General features: G+C 40.1%; 3 protein-coding genes across 5 annotated transcripts; 1 reads left to right on the forward strand and 2 right to left on the reverse strand.

The window, feature by feature from the left end:
- Positions 1–525: 525 nt before the first annotated feature.
- On the reverse strand, positions 526–5576 carry tfpt (TCF3 (E2A) fusion partner). 2 transcript variants are annotated; one of them, XM_061674545.1, is made up of 7 exons: positions 5389–5576; positions 3579–3680; positions 2704–2826; positions 2345–2415; positions 2197–2266; positions 1547–1705; positions 526–828 (listed from the first exon to the last, which is right to left on the reverse strand). In XM_061674545.1, the coding sequence occupies exons 2-7, from the start codon at positions 3675–3677 to the stop codon at positions 754–756; spliced, it is 597 nt and encodes a 198-aa protein (XP_061530529.1). In that variant the 5' UTR covers positions 3678–3680; positions 5389–5576; the 3' UTR covers positions 526–753. The 2 variants fall into 2 exon arrangements, with proteins under 2 accessions (XP_061530529.1, XP_061530530.1); XM_061674546.1 differs by lacking the exon at positions 5389–5576 and adding an exon at positions 4982–5106.
- Positions 5577–5633: 57 nt separating this feature from the next.
- On the forward strand, positions 5634–7114 carry ndufa3 (NADH:ubiquinone oxidoreductase subunit A3). The gene is made up of 4 exons (XM_061674547.1): positions 5634–5675; positions 5943–6017; positions 6094–6171; positions 6958–7114. The coding sequence occupies exons 1-4, from the start codon at positions 5669–5671 to the stop codon at positions 7047–7049; spliced, it is 252 nt and encodes an 83-aa protein (XP_061530531.1). The 5' UTR covers positions 5634–5668; the 3' UTR covers positions 7050–7114.
- Positions 7115–7436: 322 nt separating this feature from the next.
- Positions 7437–22516, reverse strand: zgc:158689 (uncharacterized protein LOC791177 homolog). 2 transcript variants are annotated; one of them, XM_061674544.1, is made up of 13 exons: positions 22438–22516; positions 18596–18682; positions 16859–16920; positions 16678–16749; positions 16327–16464; positions 15780–15932; positions 13742–13918; positions 11957–12572; positions 11305–11500; positions 10915–10977; positions 10607–10766; positions 10486–10526; positions 7437–9717 (listed from the first exon to the last, which is right to left on the reverse strand). In XM_061674544.1, exons 1-13 carry the CDS (start codon positions 22466–22468, stop codon positions 9645–9647), a joined length of 1869 nt encoding a protein of 622 aa, XP_061530528.1. In that variant the 5' UTR covers positions 22469–22516; the 3' UTR covers positions 7437–9644. The 2 variants fall into 2 exon arrangements, with proteins under 2 accessions (XP_061530528.1, XP_061530527.1); XM_061674543.1 differs by having other exon boundaries at positions 10885–10977.
- Between the last annotated feature and the right edge of the window lie 136 nt (positions 22517–22652).

The following is a 22652-nucleotide window of genomic DNA, read 5'->3' on the forward strand; positions in this document are numbered from 1 at the left end:
TCTCCACTATTCTATGTTTTCCTCATTTGTGGATAATGGCTCTCACTGTGGTTCGCTGGAGTCTCAAAGCTTTAGAAATTGCTTTATAACCTTTTCCACACTGCTAGATCTCAATTACTTTCTTTCTCTTTTGTTCATGAATTTCTTTAGATTGCAGCATGATGTCTAGCTTTTGAGGATCTTTTGGTCTACTTCACTTTGTCAGGCAGGTCCTTTTTAATTCAACTCGGGTATGATAAACCACAGTTGTTTTAATTTTTCACGCAGGGCCATGTAGGTTTGTATTTTTTTCTCTCCCTTAATAATAAAAACCTTCATTTAAAAACTGCATTTTGTGTTCACTTGTGTTGTCTTTGACTAATATTTATATTTGTTTGTTTGGTACTGTTTGTTTAGGTAGGTATTTAGTGTAAAAGGTTTGAGAACCACTGTTTTACAGTATTCTACTACTTTTAATGGTTGTAATCCACATTTAAAAACCAACAAAATAAGACATTGTTAAAAATTTAATACAAAATCGTCACATCAGAACATCGAAACAAATCTGTAAATAACAATATAAAGAAATGTAATGCAAAAAGAGTTGGGGAAAAAAACATGACTTATTATCATTATTATAGGATGTCATTATACAACGCAAAATATCTGTCTGGGACAATACAGTACCTGTTCACTAACTAATTTTACTGTGAATCCGTTCACATGGTGTGGTTTCTAAGGTTTATGATATTAATTTCTGTGTATATACAGTTGTCAATGTGATAGTGAGGTTGGGCTGGGCATTTCTCCAAACTGCGCGTCCGACAGCGCTGACATGTCTGCTTCATTCTGCGGAGAAAAAGCAGTGAAATTCATTTTTAAAACCATCCATCAAATCAATATGAGCGAACCCCCGTTTATCGCGGGTGGCTGTAATGGCTTGTTGTGAACAGTGCTTATTACATGTTTATTTATTATATTTATTTTTACGGTTTGTTCAATGAAGCGATTATTTGAAAGTGCACCGGCTGCTGTTTTTTGGAGAACTTTGGACATTCTCTGTGTTTTACACACCCTTTCCTCCTGGCTTGCCGCCATCCTTGACAAATTATTTCGACACGAAGTAGTGCAAGAGTGCATTTACATTAGTCCGTGTGGACAAAATGATCGCTGCGAAGCGTCAAGGCAGAGATTTTGCTTAGACTTTTTTTGGTAATAGGATTATTTGAGTTATTTGATTAATTGTTTCAGCCCTTACATACATGTGTCAAGAAGCTGGACCTGGTGAAATGGCGTCTGCGTGTGAGTATCTAGATGAGAGTTGTGGCTGACAGCAGTCTCCTATGTGAGCGTACTCACTGGGTTTATATTTTACTGTTCTCTTTGCCTTCAATAAATAGTGAGGGTATTACAGTAAGTATACTGTACTGTGAAAACCCATTAAAAAACGTTTGGTTAAAAACAACGCCATATATCAGGGGCGCAAATGACAAACCACAATGTAGCGGGGGAACACTGTAATAACACTGCAGGAAAGTAATGTGATATGGATGAGCCATAAGCCTACTTGTGGATCTTTGTCCTTCTCTTGCTTCGGTGTCACGTGTTTTCTCCTCTTGGGCCCTGAAGAATGGTGAAAAGTGAGAGAAGAGGCAGAGCCGGACACACCATTCATCCGTTCATCCATGGCTCCGGCAGTGACGTCCAAAGGCACTCCCGGCTCATCCTGGAACACAATTTTTTTTAAATGCAAGATTTTGAAATGAAAAGGTATATGTCAACAAGGATGTCACTCCAAACTGTCTGCGGTTCAAGGAGAATGACATGACATGTTGCAAATGGTGACATTTTGAATCAGGGAAGGCATCAACATTGAAAAGTATAATGTCATGGTTATTTCATTGGCCAAATTAACGCTTCTACATATACATTACTGTTCCAAAGTTTGTGGTCTCTTCGAAATAAAAAAAGCACTGTTCTGTCATTGAACATAACATAAAACTAATCAGAAATGCAGTCTAACAGGGGTGTCCAAAATCCCAAAGAAAAAATATGGGATCTTTGCGTATCACTTAAAAAAAAAAAAAATAAAAAAAAAAGTGAGCGGTCTACCTGATTGCAATATAATAAATTACATATGCTTTTTACATAATTTATGTTGTCATCAATGACATATATAATGAGTCCTGGTTTTGCTTTCAATGTGTAACAGCTGACCTCCAGCAGCATGGTGAGCTGAGCATTCCTGTAGTTGTCTCCGTGAGCATCCAGGGTCTTCATGAGGAACCTGTGACAGACCAAAAATGAAAAAGGGGCCTCCAAGATAATGTAGATGACACTAGATTAAGGCAAAATAATTTCCTACCGCCTCTCTTTCTTCAAACGTCGTGTCAGTCTTTGGACTTGGTGAAGGCGGCCGAGGATCTTGTGATTCACCTGTATGCGATGGATGGCACCGTGGTGGGGATAGTGATAATACACTTCTGCTTATTGTTATGGTCTGATATGAGCTTCATAGATTTTTGACCCCCTCAAAATGGGTGGAGTCTGCACAAAATGGTTGTGATTCATCAATGGTACATGTCATAAATCAGCGGAAAGCTCTTTAATTTCACAAGGTCTCACTGTACAAACTATTGGGTGGACATATTTTGGGGCACAAAATGATGGTAACAAACGCAACAACATTATTCAAAATAGCTTGGAGAAAAACACAGACGCAACCTGTTCAATTTCTTTGCATCGCCTGTTCAACGCCAGATATTTCCTCTTATCAAGAACTCTTCTCTCTTCGTCCTCTGGGGCTGCGCTCTCCAGCAGTTCACTGCCCCCCGGGCCCAATTCCACCTGCAGACAGACAGACAACAATCTCAGTCATTAAAAAGTGCTACATTTTCAAACAGGACAGTAGGTACATTTGTTGGCACATAATTCAAGGTACCACTGTATAACAATGAAAAAGTGTGACAACTTTACCTCATAAAAGTTGACGTCATGATTTTAAGAGGCTTTGAATTAAACTATTTTGGTATGAGTGAAAATGTTTTCATTAATTGGGTTTTCAATAATAAAAGAAATATATGATAATATATATAAACTATATATATATATATATGCAAAATGACGATTGTGTTCAACAAAATACACATTATGCATAAGAAATGCATATGGTTAAAAGGGTACGCAAGGCTTTCAAAAACACATCCGTCCATCCATCTTCGTGCGTGTCCTCTTCTGAGTTGACTGACTTTGAGATGGTGTACACCCTGGACTGGTCACCAGCCAATCACAGGGCACAAAGAGACAAACAACCATTCACACCTATGGACAATTTCAAGTCTTCAATTAACCTAATTCGCATGTTTTTGGAATGTGGGCGGAAACTGGAACACCAGGAGAAAACCCACACAAACATGGGCAGAACATGCAAACTCCACATCTGAAGGCCAGAGCTGAGATTCAAACCTTGAACCTCAAAACTGTTACGCAGACATGGTAACCACTACCTCGCCACGCTATCCATTTAAAGATACATGGGGGAGTGGTGGTGGGGGGGGGGGGGGGGGGGGGGGACGACAACAACAAATGACATAAATCACCTCCCCAGGTCCCAGCTCCACACCGCTTGGCTCTAGTTCTGCTTCTAGGATGTGACCCCCAAATAGAGGCGGGAGGGCCAAACCAGAGAAGTCTTCCATTGTCTGCAAAGACACACAGATGACTGCTTACATTGCACATTTCCCCATTGTGGGATGAATAAATGTTATTTTAAATGTGAAAATGGGAGACATCAGACTGAAAAGTAGAAAAACAACGGAAAAAAAACATCCATGAAAAAAATAACTAGTATTTGTCCTTAAATCGTTAAGCATGGATCAAGAGCAGTTATTCTCAAAGTGTAGTACGAGTACCACTCGTGGTACACGGGATGCCTCTAGTGGTACGCGAAGGAATCACTGCCCAAGTCCAGTTCAGTTGTATTTAACTATTAAATTCAATACATTTGCATTCAATCTTTAACAACTTTTTTCTTAAACTTTTATTTAGGTGCAATACAATTTAATTGAATCATTACTTAGGGACAGTTTTTTTTCCCCTCAAAGTTTTTGCATATAACATTTTTACTTTATTCCGGTAAAAGTACATATATTTTTTCTAATAGTTTGACTTAATTCTCATAAATTAAATTAGTTTTTGCATCAAATGCATCAAAGCAACTTTATTGTTGTTTAATTTTTTCTCTTACCATAATTTTTGGGGATATTTGTTGTGTTATTCTGTCTAGTTTCTGATAATTTTCGATTTTTCTGTCGTAATATTTTGACTTTATTCCTGTAAACCTTGGGGTGTTGTTTTTCCCATCATAGCACAACATATTGTTTATTCATTTTCTTGTAATATGATGACTTTATGTGTAATTTTCAGTTCATGTAAAATTTGGACTGCATTCTTGGAAAATTTTATATTGTTTCTTGTAATTTTACAAGTTTAGGAATAAAACCTCTGTCTCATTTTTGATTAGTATTTTGGCCGACTACTCTCCTGTATTTTAATGTTGGTCATTGTAGTGGTATTTTTTGGGGGGGGTGGTGCTTGTATTTTTTTCCCCCTTTGGTCGTGTTCGGTTGTGAGGTCAAGCAGAAAGGAGGATATGTATCCATTTTATGCCAGAACAGTTTGACTGCGCCACAGTGGAGTTTTTAAGATGCCACTGTGGCTCTTTGTATTCTGATATTTATTGAAAATTTCAGTTGGACAGAACAAAGTTTTAAAGGGGAGTGACAGAAAAAAACAAAAGGGAGAGACAGTGTGGTGGTAGTGGAAATTGGGAGCGGAAGTGTAAATTCTAAACATCTCTAGAAATAGAGTGCAAGTGAGGGGATACCCAGGAAGTTCCCACAGTTATGAGTTATTTATCACAATGAGTGAGTGGCCCCACACCAAGCGAATAAGTCCTCAGTATCATGCAAGTGATTTGACGTCGTTTCGCATGCACAATAACCTTCAAAAGTGTTCTGTAATTGTTGTGCCTGCACCGCGGGGATAAGGACTCCACACCACCCACCCGACAGGCGGGGTCGCGCCCAGGAGCCCATCCGAGAGTGGCCCGGGACACTACCCACACCGAGGGACCCAGGGTGGTCCACCAGCCCCACCAGGTCACCCTAAAACCGGCCCAAGGGCCTAACACCACACCCCCAGCCAGTGATCTTTATACGTACATTAGGTGGCAAAATATGATTAGCACAAAACCGTAGCTACTACAGCCTGATTTATGGGTCATTTAATACCACCGTCGAGGTCTTCAGATGATATTGATTGATAAATACATCAATTGTTAGAAAACAACGTAATATCATTGGTAGAATAGAATGTAGAATAGCAAGTAACAAACAGAACCGTACTTACAGCAATATCCAGTCGAAATCACGGGAGTAGTTGTGTTTCTTCAAAATTAAGAAACAAACATTGTCAGGAATACATTGTACAACACGTGCTTCATTTATTATCTTTACTCTTGGATACTTTGTAAACACACTATAGATAAGAAATTCACATTAAAAGTAGCTCCTCATTTCGCCTTGACTGTCGCTGTTTACATGCAGCGGGCGCATGAGTTGTACGTCACAAGGACGATTAACTACATTTCCCGTTAGGCCTTAGTTCGCGTGCTACGTCACAAACCAAGATGGCGCGTACGTGTGTATTTTGTCTTCTGCGACATGGCTAATCAGTTGAATTAAACTTTTCTAATCCAAATAACATTCCTGCATACGAAAGTAATGTCTCTTTGAAAGAACTAAAATGCTAGTTTATGTGTAAAGTTAATATTTCTATTTGATTTAGGACAAAGTGTGACCTTGGGTGTATCGCTAACGTTGGCTAACTTAGCTTTACGCGGCTGAACTGTGCAGGACTTGAAGTAAAAATTACCTTTTTGAATGGCTTGTGTCTTTGTGCAGGGGTCGCAGCCTTTTTGAAGAATGCGTGGAATAAGGAGCCTGTCATCGTAACCTCGTGTGCTATAGGAATAATGGGTGAGTCTACACCTTGACAGTATTCACATACGGTATATATTTTTAAATAAATAACTAATAATACGTCTTTTGTCAGGTATTGCGCTTCCACTAATAAGTCCATACACAAAGTATTCAGGAATGATCAATTCTGCGGTGCCGTACACCTACCCAGGTAAATCTTCTCTACAGCCTGTGACTATTTACACTGTTATGTGAACCCCCATTTATCGTGGGGGATGCATTCCAGATCCAAGCGCAATAGGTGAAAAGCTGTGCAATAGAAACTTTCTTTTTTTTTTTTTAAATAAATGCCTGTCATAATACATACCTTTACCCGCCCCACACGCTTTAAACACATTTAAAGTTATCAAAACACACTTTTGAAAGTGTTCCAAGGTGCCTCTTCTTACTCTTGCCATCGAGACATGAGAGACTTAATCGATGATTTTCCTGTGACGGAACGCACCGCCGTGTTGGAGGTCGACACATTGTTTTGTTGTGCTTATTGAGTTTTTAATTTGAGAATTCTTTCCATCTCAACTGCCAACATGGTAGACAAAATAATACTTATCAGGTGATGGAAAAGTATCTATAGGATAACATCATTTTTGAGGACGTGAGAAGAACTGTTTACATTACATTACATTACATTGCACTTGATGTCTTCCAGTAGACCTCAGTGCTGCCTGGCATGTTGCGGCACAATATGGTGTATGTACTCCGCTGCTAGGTGCGCAACTCTAAATTCGGACTTGTTTGTATACGGTAAAAACTTAAAGATCTGCTATATAGCATAGCCGCAAACAATGAACCTCGATAAAGTCGTGGGTAGAGCTCGATCAAACCTTTTTTGTTGTAAACTTCGATTCAAATATAGTGTAAAACGGCAGTTGGAATGGTGAATGCAGTCACAAATGTGTTTTGCTCTGCCTGATATCTTCCTCGTTCTCCATCACAGTTCCTGTGCGCGATGATGGAAACATGGCCGACGTTCCCGTGCACCCGTGTGATCAAAGGGGAGACAGGCTGCAATGGCTCAAAAACCTTTAACTTCACATTCTTGCTCTCTCTGTAATTGTCAATGTCCCACAGTAAAGACTGTCTATTTAATTCCACATATTTGCCTTACTGTCTGTGAGTTGACTGTGTCAAACAAACAGGATTAAGGACCAATGGGGTTTAGATATATATATATATTATTTTTTTTTTACCCTGAGGAGATGATGAAAGTTTCACCCTGATCCCATCCGAGAGCTTTCACCAAGCTTTAAGCTGATTAAAATTTTAAATGAATTCATTGTTTCACACAATAATTATTCAGGAAAATAGGATGAACCGTGAGAATAGAAGTCTCACATTAAACTGCTTAACCACTGATTCATATTTATTCAGAAAGCGCCAACTTGAATTAACACAATGAAAACAGGAACATTTACTCCACAGATTTAAATTTTTTATTTCACACAATGTCAGTATTCATTGTTATGTTAGGAAACTGCAGCCACATAGACTCTTTCTGGCTGTATACAACATTTGTTTTTTCACATAGCCAATGTGGAAACGGGTGCATAGTGTGGACATTTCACTTTGGTAGAAGAGTTTTACAGTAGCTCAATAAAGTGGGTATGCACTTCACATTTTTGTAAATACAGCTTTCCATTGGAAAACAACTCAGCCCACAGCCATTAAATGTCAAAATCACTGGAAACAAAAATGAGCAAACCGTTAAGTGAGAATGTCCAAATAGTGCCCACACACAGTCATTAAAACCAAAACCGCTGGCAACAAAAGTGAGCACATCCCTAAGTGAAACTGTCCATATTGTGCCCAAAGTGTAACTATTTTGTCTGGCTGGCCATCATTATTTTCCAGCACTGCCTTAAACCTCTGTGGCATGGAGTTCTTCAATGATGTCACATGAAAAGATATATTTACACAAATGTGAGGGGTGTAAGCACATAAATGTATTTACTTGTCAAGTAATTACATAATGTGCCCTGCATTCGATTATTACAGGATTTTACCAACAAACTGATGGATATCTTGTTTATTATTAGATTCTTTGTCATTTAAATACTTTAACTTTGACATCATTACTCATTTAAACTTCACATCAAGCACTATAAACCAACATCCTTCTACAATAATATACAATAGGTACAGAAATCCTACTACCAAAGTGAAGACAACATACATGTTAAATCACAATTTGTGCTGATGCAAAAGCATTTACGTTTTCATTACTTTTGTGGCCATCTTGACTGATGATGTCCCTCGAGGGACAAAAAAATAAAAATCACGAGCAGTTAGAACAAACTTTACAAACACAATATTTCTCTTGTGGCTACAGAGCTACTCAAAGGCAATTGATATCTATAGTTAACCATTGAATGCTTGGCTCCCGTCAACCTTCCTGTAAACCTTCTCCAGCACTTTCCAATAAGCTTTTGTTCCATACAAAATTCTTCTTAGTCTCATGGGTAAACAGCAACACAAACGATAATCGTCTATCCCACCCTCATGATGACTTAACTTTATAATGGGGACTGAAAAGGAATCAAAAACATCCAAAGACAAAAATTGACTTTTCTTCAAACTTACCCTTCACAACTTTCTTCTTTCTAGATAAGAAAAACGACCTTTTCAATAATAAAACCACCCTGCAGTCCAGATGTTCACGCTTTACGGTAACGCAGTCCTCATTTGCATTCTTTAAAACTGGCTTCTACTGGGAAAATTCTTCATTCATCTATGATTCATTATTTCAGAGATTAATTACACTTCAAGGCTACCTCGTAGTGGATATAAGAATGACCAAAAAAAATGATCAAATGTATTTTTAATATTTTTACACAAGGGGAACCTATTTTTAAAATCCACTCCATACTCCAGGCGAGGTAAAGAGCAACATTGGGTAATATGAGACATCAAAGCAGATTTGTTTGAATACTGGCCTCAACCTGTCATCACCTTCACCTGCACATTCACAGTTGGGTGTGAAGTCATACAATTTACACGATAACTACATCTAAAAGCAGTGTGAACACATGAATCAAAACTATATGGAAAATAAGGCAACAATCCGACAATTACAGTAGGAACCTGTTCCCGAGGCACAACACTTGACTTGATGTGTCAAGCTGTAAATAGGAACCAGTCCTTGCAATACACAAAGCTACAAGCACTTCTGTGAATGAGGCAAGAAAGCAAACCAAAAGCACTACGGTTTGCTAAAGAGCACATGAAGTTCTTATTGAGAAGCCTAAAACTGATGATTACAGCAGACTGATAATATACAGCAAAAATGTCAAAAATCATCTCAATTTTGACTATTAGTGTTTCTCTAGAGCAGTGGTGGTCCTGAAAACATTGCTCATAATATTTTATATAATAATTTGATCCATGCTATTTTTTTTTCTTCATACATTTAGGACGTTCCTGAAAACAGTGGCCCACACCTGCTTTTAGTCGAAATGAACAATTTAAGATTTATTCTCTTAATCACAGATCTGTTCCGCATACACGCACACACACTCTCCTTTAGAAATACTGACGCCCCCCCCCAAGTAACTGGTATCAGATTAAATGACTAATAGGAAAACAGAGAGGAGAGTACTATTGAATCTGTTCTGTAAAGAGGAGCGCTCACTCGATGATGGGAGCTGAGCGATCGTTGGTGACCGTTCTTCGGAGGCGAACGTGGGCAAAAGGGTTGGTCCTGAAACACAAAATTAAGAATACATATTACCTTTTTGTTGATTCGAAAATATATTTTTTTGTGTACGTGAATTATTGGCAGTCGATTTGATTTTTGTTTTTGTTTGTCTAGACAATTAAAAAAAAAAATGCAAAAAAAAATTATTTTAGCAGCTACGGTAAATTAAAGCATGTCCTCGCTGACATGCGCTGCTTCCATGAACAAACAGAGTGGAGCTGCACGCTGAACATTTCCAAAGACTTGGTGCGCATTTATATGTCCACATATTGGAAGTCGTCTTCTCTTGTATCTCTAATTTACAGTACATTTTAATTCAATAACAACTGCACTCGAGGAAAAACAACCAATCACAGGCAGAAGGTGTGACTACGAGTTGGCAATCATTTGCTGCGCACCCGTAGGCCCATTCTTAAGTACGGCTTTTTCATAGCTTCAGACTGACCCTGTTACCTTGGGCTTCAGGATCTTGACTGAAACTATGGCGGAATTCCCACCTCCAGAAAAAAAAAAAAAAAAGCCTATCCCTCGTTCGTCAACAACTGGGCGTAAGACTTAACAAACAGAAGCAGAGCGAAGGGACCTCAGGCAGCTGAGAGGATTCAGAAACAATGCGGAATTAGCAACATTTCTACTGGAGAGGTAAATTCATCACCTCTCTTTGAGTTTTTTAATTCATTGTACATTCCCCAAAATAAAACTTCAAACTCATAACATTTAGTGTAACATTATAGTCACACTTCATTTCAAATAAGTCATGCTACCAAATACCTAGTTGGAGATGGTGGTGAGGAGGCCAACTGTGCACATATCTGTCATAGATAAGAGAAAGACCTTGCTTATTACTCATTTCACATTTACGTATCTATGTTTTGGTTGGTTACGATCTGACCTTGTTGCTGTCAGCCATGCTGTACGGGCGCGGGCGGAAGGTGCTGATCCTCTGGAGAGGGAGGGAGCGCTCCCCCTCGGACTCTGGGGTGAGAGCCGGAGACACCAGCTGGTCCAGCTGGCTCATGCTGGTGCTGTTGGCCTTTGATAGGAAGAGCGAGCTGCGAGGTGGGCAAGGAATACACACGTTATCAGCCAACTGTTACATCCACTTGCCAGAACCTAATGTTGTGGCCAGTGATTGATAGTGAGAGTATAGGTAGTATTATATGATTGTACTTTTTAGGTGTATGGTCTAGGCTGACTCGCCTCTGAAGGTGATCCGTCCGGCTATGTTGTGGCTGAGTGTAGGAGAAAGGGAACCAGCCTTTCCTGTCCCAGACAAAAAAAAAAAAAAAAAAAAAGATTTAGAGTACAGAAAAAACAAAGATTTAGAGTAGAGAAAAAACAAAAACAAAGATTTTGAGTACAGAGTTCAGCACCCGTGATTTCGCCTATTTGCAGATTTTTTTTTTGTTTTTCAAATGTTTTCTTTTTTTTTTTTTTTCCTTTCTTGCAGTTAAAGTAACACAACAAAGTAAGTAGAACAAGGTAAAAGAGAAACAAACAATTCAATGAAGTGACTAAGGTTTGTAAATGAGTGGCCTTGACATGTTTCGAGTTGTAATCTGATGGCATTGAGTGAGCCTTGTAACATACCGTCCGGTCCGATCATTCTGCCCATAGTGCCAGCCGTCCCTCGGCTCAGAAATCAGTAGAGTGATGCTGTCCCCGGGCAGGAAGTGCAGCAAGGAAGCACCGCCTCCTCCTCTTCCTCCACCTTCAGATTCTCCAGGCGAGTGAGCGAACATGGCCTCCACCCGCGTGGGCCCCGATAGAGGTAGCGTCCTGGCACCTGGGTCAGAAAGGGAAGGATAAATAAGGATGTGGAATAAATGCGCAAATGGCTTCTGATGTATTATATTACGATGGATATTTATGGAAAATGTCAGTCAGACAGAACAAGATTTTAAAGGGGAGTGACAGAAAAGAAAAAAACGGAGAGCAAAAAGAGAAAAATAAACAAGAAAAGACAGGACACTCGCTGAAAGAAAAACAAACAAAACAAAGCATTGTATTAATACTCCAATCCATGGCACACTGGATTCAAGTTTTATATGGGACAATAGTGCTACACTCTGTGGGGGAAGAATAGGACAATATAGGACAGGACAGGCACAGGCGGAGAAGAGAGCAGGACAAGGGTAGCGGACCCGGCAGTGCAACTGGAATGTAGTGGGAGTGGCTATATCAATTCTAAACATCTGCAGAGAGGGAGTTAATATAGATGAATCTTTGAGGTCCATGTCACCTTGAAAGCCGCCTAGCCTCATTTCACTGCCAGGCCTCTTGGGTAGCGGAAGAGTGGCCGTGGCACACATCTCCGCAGCCTTCATCAGCCAAGGATGAGCAGGAGGGAGAGTGTTGTTAACTCCCGGGCACACCTGTTGGTGCAGCAGCTGCACAGGAGTCATAGCCCTGGACAGAGGGGCGCTGTGAGGCAAAGGGGGGCTGTGGGGGGCGCCGTGCGGTATGGCGAGGGTCACGCCCTGCGAGGAGCCACCGGTCGGGGACATCTGGCTGAGCGACATGACGGTGGAGGGGATGAGGCTCGGCGACAGGTTGCTTGTGTTGGCGGCCATGAGGAGACCGGAGGACTGGGACGCGGCCGGGCTGGCGCTGCCGCTAGTGCTGCTGTCGGCCAGGGGGCTCCCGGCGGACACGCTGAGGGGGGAGCAACCGCGTTGAGGAGACGCTCCTCTCGACGAACCCCCCGCGCCCCCTAATCCAGCGGCGGACACGGGCCGGAACGTCCGAGGGGAGACCTGAGGACAGGCGTCGCTCAGCGAGGACGAGGAGGGGAGCGAGCGCTGCTGCTGGGAGCGGTCGCCATTCAACAGGGGTGGGACCTCTTGTACTGACAGCCTCTGTAAAACAATATAAAAGCTACTTCAAGGCCACAAACCTCCTCAAAGGCTTAAACATTTGTCCATCTTTGTAATTTTTCCTTCACTGACACACTGTACATCCATTCATTTTCACATTCACACCTATGGACAATTAAGACTCGAAATGTTCCAATTTTAAAGCTACTACTAATAGGCCACAAACATCCTCCAAACTTGAAATATTTGCCCATCCATTTTCACATTCACACCTACGCCCAATTGACACTGCAGGGATGTCAAGCTAATTTCAGTCGAAAGCCACATTGTAGTATCATAACTTACCTCAGAGGACCCTTATGACTGTGAAAACCACATACAGCCTCATCATATTACTGTATTACATAAAGTATTTTTTTCTACAGCAAATGAAATCATAAGTCAGTAGTGTGTAGGACTTTGGTTAAGAAGGTATTTGTTGAAAATAAACGCTTGTAAAATTGTTTAGAGTGAAGAAAAATGGCAATTTCCATGCAGATTTTCTCTCTCTCGCACGGAACCTCGCCCATCTGTCTCCACTTCTGATTCTTCCTCATCTGGGCGAATTCCGTAGTTGGAATACGAGCCCTGGTAAAAGCCCAAAATGGCTGCTTCAAAACAAAACGGCCCACTTCCTGTTCAATTGTTGGGCATGGTCCCATGAGATTTTTACGTACATCCCGTTATGATAGACGTACGCCAAATTTCACATCCATCGGTGAAACTGGTTTCAGAGGCAAATTTTGTCCAATTTTCCAAGAATCCTCGAAATGATCATCAAACTTTTCATGCTCTGCCCATATTAAATGCTTGGCAATTTAGCGTCATCTGTCTGGTGTATCTTCTTCCGATTGGGGATAATTTGGATGAATTCCCTTGGAGACGTTTGTGAAAGTATGTGTTTTTGAATTTGCCCCAAAACAGCTGCATCAAATCAAAATGGCTGACTTGGAAATGGATGATAAAACATTTTTTACGAATGGGAAAACCATATAATGGAATAATCACCTCATCTCATCAGTACATATTTTTAACAACAAATTGAATTTAAAATCAAAGGTCATTGAAGGGATTTGGTGAAAATAAAATAATGCTTGTAAAACTGGTCAAAGTGAAGAATATCAAAACTAATATGCATATTTTTGGGGAAATGTGGGAGGAAGCCGAGGTACCTGTTCTGACTGAGAGCTGCCCAGCTTGGTGTGTCGGAGGACCTCGGCGATCCCGGCGGCTCCGGAGCTCTGCGGCGCTGTGTGACGCAGCAGGTTGAGAGCGCGCTCCGGAAGCTTGGTCGGCTGAGTGCACGACTGTTGCCACGATGACAGTTTTTGCGACAGGAGCTCTCTCACCTGTGTAAAAAAAAGAACCGGATTAATGACGTCGCTTTAAAAAAAAATCTAACTCAATAAAGTGAACCCCCCCCCATTTCTCGTGGACGGAAACTCAAAAGTAAGTTTCATACGTACTCGCGGTGAAAATTCGTTATATTGTGAGATCATATCAAAAACATTTTAAAATAGTTTTACTCCTTTACGCTTTAAACATGTTTAAACTAGGGCTGCACGATAGTGGAAAAAATTACATTAATTTTTTTTTTTTAAACCTGCGATATATATTGCAATGTAATCAGTCTTGGGAAAGTTTATTTTCTACGCAAACTAGTTCAAAGTTCAGTTCATCGTTCCTAAAATGAACTAGTTCAGTTCATAGTTCATAATTCAAAATTTTGAACTAAGTTCATCGGTCCAAAACAAACTATTAGTTATTTTCTTTTCAATATGTGGAGTTTTTAGCCTCAAAATACTGGCATTTAATTTCCCTATTATCGTCACTTATTCAGTCCATACTAGTAGCCAGCTGCAGCTTTCACCCTACAATCTCAAAAACGTGTTGTTTGAATTGTGTTTTTTTGGGGTTTTTTTAATGTCTATGTCTCAAAAGTGTTCTCTGTCAATTGAACTAACTACTCCAACTACCGGAGACAAATTCCTTGTGTGGTTTTTGGACATACTTGGCAAATAAACATGATTCTGCTTCTGATTAAAACAAAAACTGGAGTTTTCCTTAATGTGCAAACAAAAACACGCAACACAGTATGACAGGAACGATGGTGAAAGGATATTGATAACTTTACATTTCTCGCTGCTCTGGCTGACTATATTAACAGAATCATTCATCTTTTCTTACAAAATAAATTCCATATCATCACAGTGTGTTCGTAAAATGTATTCAGGAAAAAATTCTGATGCAAATAATATTTTTTCTAGTAATCCATTTTTACAATTATGTACTGTATTACAAAAGAACGCATTCACTCCTATTTACAGTGTCCCTGAAGGCACCTCGCACACTCATGCAGCTGCCTGCATAGTTTCATTTTGAAGAGCAAAATAGGAAATGCAGCAAGTGTACAATCTTTTAATCTGTTGAACATGTCCAAACAGGTCCCTCTGCTGGTCACTTATAATATTACAGTTGATTCACAGTATATTACAGTACACCAACATCGCAGCAGACCCCACAATGTGACTATTGTGCACATCGCGATGACGATGCTGAAACAAAATATCATGCAGCCCTAGTTTAAACTCATTAAAACATATCAAAACACATTTTTTAAAACTGTAAACATTTGAACACAAAAAATGAATTGCAAGCATAAAATACATCAAAAACACTGTACATTTTGTAGTGTCTGTTTACATGCATGTGCCTTTAAGAGTGTTAGAACCTTAAAGCAACGGATATTATCCACTCACAGGCATATATATATCTTTTATCCTCTGTGAAGAACGACTAATATTACTGCGGCTTACTGAGGAGTGATCGTCTCCATGTAAATCTGCATGTCTGTATTATACTGCCCCCAGGTGGCCGGGGTGCACAAACCAGAAGCAAAACATTTGGTTAAAAACTGTTACTTTAAAAAAAATCTGTTTAATTTAATTTAATTTTATAAGATACAATATTATAAAGTGCTATTTTTCTTACTAAAAAACACATTAACATTTTGTTTATTTTTTTTTCCGGGAGGCTGGAATGGATTAATGGAATTTCCATTCATTTCAAACATGATTTGATTCAAGACTTTTTAGAGTTATAAGAATGGGCACGGAACAAATTCAACGTGTCTCTCAAAGCACCACTGTACAGTTCTCTACCCTATTAGAAATGTGGACACAGTCTCACAGACTCATTTCAACACATCACCTTGCAGTGGTAGTTGATAAGCAGCTTGGTCACACAACACTGTCTGTCCACCAGGAAGCAGTATCGCCTCCTCTCCTCGGTGAGCGCCGACCTGTAACCCGTAGCGACCAGCGAGTCCAGCTCTACTTGGCGGCGACTCATCAGCTCCACAAACTGGGAACATAATCAGAGGGATGTCCATTAATAACCCAGCATGCGTTCTTTAATTTGTAGCCAACCATGGCGCTGGAGTGACCTTTAGTGTACATTGTTATATACCAGGAATAACACGTGACATCACTTCCTGCATCACAAATAAATCTAAAACCATTCATGGCCTTGTTGATCCCCCCCACCCAAAAAAAAAAAAACACTTGCTCCTTGACTTCCATATTAAGCAAATAAACCCCCTCAATCTTCTCATTGTGAACTCGCTCCCGGAACAATCAGCTGATGCAGATTGCCCTGTAAGCTCATTAATAGCGACCTGTTTATTTCTCATGAACAATACAGAATTACAGCGAGCTGATTTGAGATGCACAACTGCAAAAGAGGTAAATGTACTCACCTGCATCTCTCTGTCTCCGTACTTGTTCGGGTGACGGCTGCCTAAGCTCTTCCTTCGCAGTTTCTTCAGCTGGCTCTGACAGCGCTCGATAGAATCGGTTTTCGACCGCCGCTCATTCTGGTACTTCTTCAATGTGGCCTGAAGAAGGACAAACTTTGTAAATATTTGACACTTTACTGCAATGTAAAGTAGTGTGTGTGTGTGTCATAGGACGTCTCCATGTCCATGTCTGTGAGGGCACTGCACCTAAGCGTCACCACTATGTTGTACTTCTATGACAAGGTGTCTGGTGAACTTGATGTGAACCATGTGTCATCTGCAGGACAACCTCGTGTCCTCACGTTGACTTACTGTGAGGTATTTGATGTCCAGTTCCAACTTCTGCTCCAGCTGGGTCAGCAGCTCGGAATGAAACAACTTGAGCTGTTGAAAAACAGCCAAAGACACAGAGAGAGACACACACACACTCACACAAATGCTAATTCATGTTTCATTGATGTCTGCACTATGTCACGTTCTTCCCCCATCTCACCACGTCTTCCAGCTGCACCTGGATCTGTCTGTGGACCTCGGCCATCTGGAACAATGTGTCACCTGGACAACAGGGTCACACAGAAAAGAACAGAGCAGAACAAAATAGAATAGTTTACGGTGATTGTCGCAAAACAATGAAAAGCAGCTGAGCAACTCGAGGTTTGGCATCATACAGTATTATAAAGGAAGCTATACAATAAATACAACAGCACAGCAAAAACTAGTGTAATACAACAACACACATAACAGGAGACTAATAACAGACACTAGCTTTATGCTTTTACTTTTGCACCCTGCAGATGTTATTATTTTTGGGGGAATATTGTTATTATTAATATACAGTAGGTATAGGTATGACATTAGAGCAACGTTGCAAAATTGCCACCTGGCACAACTTTTTCTGTCCTCGACTGCAGTTCGGTGCCAGTTTGAGAAGTTTTGTAGCTGGCATACTGTTTCTGTGTGCGCTACAATTTACGCGATCTGTAGCAAGTTTCTCGAAAGAGGATCTGCTTGTGTCAAACCACCACCATAAAATAATTATCAATAACAAATTGTTTTACAGTTTAACCATTAAAATACCCCTCTCACACAGTAACCACATATACATTTATTTAAATACACCTTTTAAACACATTGTAAACACGTTAACACAATATAAAAATATATATATGTTAAACAGAAACATTTGCGACATCGCGGGCTGCAATCGATGTGGTGGGGTGTTACTGTAAATAAAAAAAGATCTCTTATAATAAGAATATGAATGTCGTTAGCCTAATTGCATAACTGTCTAAAATAAATCATGTTTAACTTATTCTCACAATATCAATAAAAAAATACCTATATGCTTGCTAAAAATGTTTTTTTTTTTTCTTTATGTCTGTCATCCAGGTCATGGTCATCCGCAAAGACGGAATCGAAGCAACTGGACTCTTTTTGTTCGTTGAATTTGTTCTGTTTTTCTTGAGTTGTTTTCCGAAAACATAAAAAAAAAAAGAAGACGTTTATGTTATTACGCAAACGATATGACTATAACGTAAATGGAGTATAGTGACACCGGCCACTTGCACGATCCAATGAAATCCAATACAAATGCTGTATCCACAATTGAGAGCTGTTTCTCATATTTTTCAAGTATGTACTGTATGTAAGGTAACCAAAATATTGATTGATTCAGTGCAGTTTTAAACCACAACAAACCACAAAAACAAAAAAACAAAGAAGTGTTAAATTTCCAACCCAGTGTCAATCAAAAGTGAGGATTATAATATTTCTGTTGCATTAGATTGTGTAAGCAGTCAAAAGTGGTATCACTATATTGTGAATGGCCCAAAGAGTTTTCAGTGGTGTGCACACAGGCTCTGGTTGACAAAGTGGATCGAGCCTCCTCTCTGCATGGGCCACACAGCGCAGTAGTATGCGGCGGCTGGCATCTCGCCCTCTTGACACTCCTGCCTGCCTCCCCCGCCGTTTTCGGCATCACAATGAGATCATGTGGTGTTGTTAATCTATCCAACAATGAGTCCACTCTCTCCCTTTCCCTGTGTTTCCTCGCTCTCTACATTTCCTCTCGTGTCTTCATCTCCTCCCCGGACAAACACAAAGCTCCGAAGCCCACGGACTATTTCCCCACGCCCCGAACCCTCTGAAATTATTTGAGTCTATAAGCGGCTAATTTTTATTTTCCTCCTTCCACTGCGGCCTTCCCTGCACTTTCCGCATACTCACTCACCCAACTCCTTGGAGCCTTGGCTGTCGCTGGCCAGCTCTCCCAGCTTGACCAGAGCGTCGAAGTAGCCCTTCGCTGCCACCGTCACTCCTGTGAAAGACAGAACATGTTGGGAAACGTTCACAGTAGCTCATACAGTACCGTGTAAAAGTCTTAGTTAGTCTACGACTAGCTTTGTTTTATGATCTACTGTACATTTTCCATAACATTCATTTGGACAGATAAACCAGTAAAGTAGGACAGACAAATGACATTTTGCATGATTACGCAAAAAGATAAAAGAAAAAAAAATCCCCTGAAACAAGATGTGCTACATGAGACAAGGAACAAAATGGCATCAATACAGTCAGTCCACCACTTAGAATCATAATGATATTGGGACCAACTCAACTAAATTGTATTCACATAGCACTTTAAAAACAACTTCAGCTGAAACAAAGTGCTGTACATAAACAAAAATCAAACATAAACCATAAGACAATTGACCATCATTTGAAAACAGTAACCAACAATAAAAACAAATAAGACACGAAAAAAAGGGTTAAAGTCTCACGCTGTGTTGAACACCGAGGAATACAGATGGGTTTTAAGGCGGGTTTTAAAAATGAACCGTCTCATGTGCCATTGGGTTTCTTTCCATAGATTGGGACATGCCTTATCCCGTCTAGACTTCCTCTCTGTAGAACCTTCAGGTTCAGCTGACCTGAGCCATCCGGCACAAGTGTAGGGATGGAGCCGCTCAGAGAGATAAGGCGGGGCAAGACCATTTAGAGATTTGAAAACAAATAGGGCGGCACGGTGGACGACTGGTTAGAGCGTCAGCCTCACAGTTCTGAGGAGCGGGGTTCAATCACGCCTGTGTGGAGTTTGCATGTTCTCCCCGTGCCTGCGTGGGTTTTCTCCGGGCACTCCGGTTTCCTCCCACATCCCAAAACATGCATGGTAGGTTAATTGACAACTCTAAATTGTCCGTAGGTGTGAATGTGCGTGCGAATGGTTGTTTGTTTGTATGAAACAGCAAATATTTTGCACAGTAATGTATAATCCAGTACATATGAGGTGGTAAAAGTACTCACACTCTGGTAAAAGTAGAAGCGCTGATTCAAATGCTCTACTTAAGTAAAATTTAAAAACTCGACTCTAAAGTGTACCTAAGTACAAAAGTAAAATTAAAATATTATATTTTCTACATCACTGATGGTGTAGTGTTAAACTTGCCTGACTTTGGTGCAGGCAGCGTGGGTTCAGTTCCCACTCAGTGACAGTGTGAATGTGAGTGCGAATGGTTGTCCGTGTCTACATGTGCCCTGCGACTGACTGGCGACCAGTTCAGGGTGTACTCCGCCTTTCGCCCGAAGTCAGCTGGGATAAGCTCCAGCGTCCCGTGACCCTAACCAGGATAAGCGGTGTTGAAAATGGATGGATGGATTGTATTTGCTGTCAATTATACAATACCTGTTTTGAAAAAAAAAAAAAAAACTACGAACAAAATTTTTTCAATAGGTTACTGAGAACAACTGAAAAAAAACAATTATGTTTCTGGGTTTGACTTCTCAGACTCTATTAATGCTCCCTAGTTCATGTTTTTTCTGCCTTTTAACACACCAACATATCAATCAATCAAGATCTCAAATGTGGTTGACTTTAACTCTCTACAATTAGGTATTTTTTCACGTTGTGTCATCACCCGCGTAGGAGGAAAAAAGTAGCAACCTTACTTTGGCAAAGTACAGAGTAGGAAGTATAGATATCGGTTTTCAAATATAGGGAGTAAAAGTAAAAAGTTGTCAGAACAAATTAATACTCAGGTAAAAAGCAGATAGCTGAAAAATCTACTTAAGTACAGTAACAAAGTATTTGTACTTCAGTACTTCCCACCACCGCACAATATAGACATATAGTAGGTATTGGAATGCCATACTAAAAAATGGATGAAAATAAAGAGTTTAAATGCTACCAACAGTTTCCACTCTTCTTGTGTTTGTGGAAATGTTTTGCCTTTTTATAAGGTCACCCCATCTCTGTTCATTTTTGATGTGGTTATTCCACACCAAACTCACCCAAGCGTGCCTTTGTGGACCTTGCTTTGTGCACTGGTAATAATAGAAAAGGGACTCCCACAAATCTCGAAGGATATGTGTTGTCCAAAATGTAAAAAAGAACAAATAAGATCCTTGGCTGATTATTCACTTAATTGATTAGGAGGTGTGTTTCAGTACTTTTAGTCCATTACATGATAATTTTTGCTAGGAGTGCAAGGTTATTTGGAGATGAGCTGGGACACGCTTGTAGAAAGTATCTAAAAACACAATCATACCGCCATTAACTTCATCAACATGAACAACCATTAGGATGAGGTATGGCTAGATGGGGAACGTCTGTCTACTGTATATCGTGGTGTTTTACCTACTGAAGGTAAGTCTGGAACATATCCTCTGTGATAAATGTGGGTTCACTGTATACAGCGAATGAAATTAGTATTTAACACGCCAGCATTTTCTCACTAAATATATTTCCAAAGGTGCTATTGACATGAAATGTTCACCAGATGTTGGGAACAACCCAAATAATCGATATATACAAAGAAAGTAGAACAAATAAGATCAGAAATTAAGTTGTGTGTAATAATGTGAAATGACACAGGGAAAAAGTATTGAACACATGAAGAAAGAGAGGTGCAAAAAGGCATGGAAAGCCAAGACAACACCTAAAATCGATCAATAATCAAACAGCAATCCAGCCTCTTGTCAGTGCAAATGAGTATCAGCTGGTTTAGTCCTAATTGATGGCCTACAAAAAGGTCTCATTGCCAAGGTGCGAGTCAAGACACATCTCATGATGGGTAAGACCAGAGAGACGTCTCAAGACCATCGCAAAGTAATTGTTGCAAAACATAACGATGCCATTGGTTACAGGCGCATATCTAAGCTTCTGAACGTTCCAGTGAGCACATTTGGGGCAACAACATTTTGACAAGCCAGTTAAATACTGGGAGAATATAGTCTGGTCAGATGAGAGCAAAATTGAACCGTTTGGATGCCATATTACACACCAGGTTTGGAGGAGAAATGGCACTGCACATCACCCTAAAAACACCATACCGACAGTGAAGTTCGGAGGTTGGAACATGATGATGTGGGGCTGCTTTTCAGCAAATGGTACTGGTAAATTTCACATTATTGAAGGAAGGATGAATGGCCAAATGTACCGAGACATTCTTGACAAAAATCTGCTGCCATTTACGAGGATGATGAAAATTAAACGAGGGTGGACATTTCAGCAGGATAATAATCCAAAACATACTGCCAAGGAAACTCTGAATTGGTTTCAAAGAAAAAAAATGCTAGAATGGCCCAGCCAACCACCTGACTTGAAACGAATGGAAAATCTATGGAAAGAACTGAAACTCGAGGTCCATGAAAGAAGCCCAAGAAACCTTCAAGATTTGAAGACTGCTTGTGTGGAGGAATGGGCCAAAATCACACCAAAATCAATGCATGTGACTAGTTTCTCCATACAGGAGGCATCTTGAACCTAGCATTGCAAACAAAGGCTTTCGTACAAAGCATTAAATAAATACCAGTTGGCGTGTTCAATACTTTTTTCCTGTGTCATTTCACATTATTACACAACTTAATTTCTGAGCTAATTTGTTCTCCTTCCTTTGTATGTATGGGTTACTAGGGTTGTTCCCAACATCTGTTGAAATGTTCTTGTCAACAGCACCTTTGGAAATATACAGTATGCAGTAAGAAAAATGGTGACGTGTTAAACACTTGCTTCAGCCGCTTTATATATGTTACTTTTTTCCATGTAGGACGTGAACAAAAAGCAGTTGGACAAACCTGTGAGGGCTTTCTCATAGTGTTTGCCCATAGTGACAAAATTCTTCAAGCTGGGGTTAAATTGGTCCAGGAATGCCCTGTTGACAAACATCAAACTTGTCAGACACATCACTCCCCCAAATAGTGAAAAATAAAACAGAGCGTTCATACCCTATAGACATTTTCCGTCATCTTGTTGACCTCGTCCGTTCGTGACATTTTGTACTTCTATTTCT

Source organism: Phycodurus eques, chromosome 4, assembly GCF_024500275.1.
Source record: "Phycodurus eques isolate BA_2022a chromosome 4, UOR_Pequ_1.1, whole genome shotgun sequence".
Classification (NCBI taxonomy): domain Eukaryota; kingdom Metazoa; phylum Chordata; class Actinopteri; order Syngnathiformes; family Syngnathidae; genus Phycodurus; species Phycodurus eques.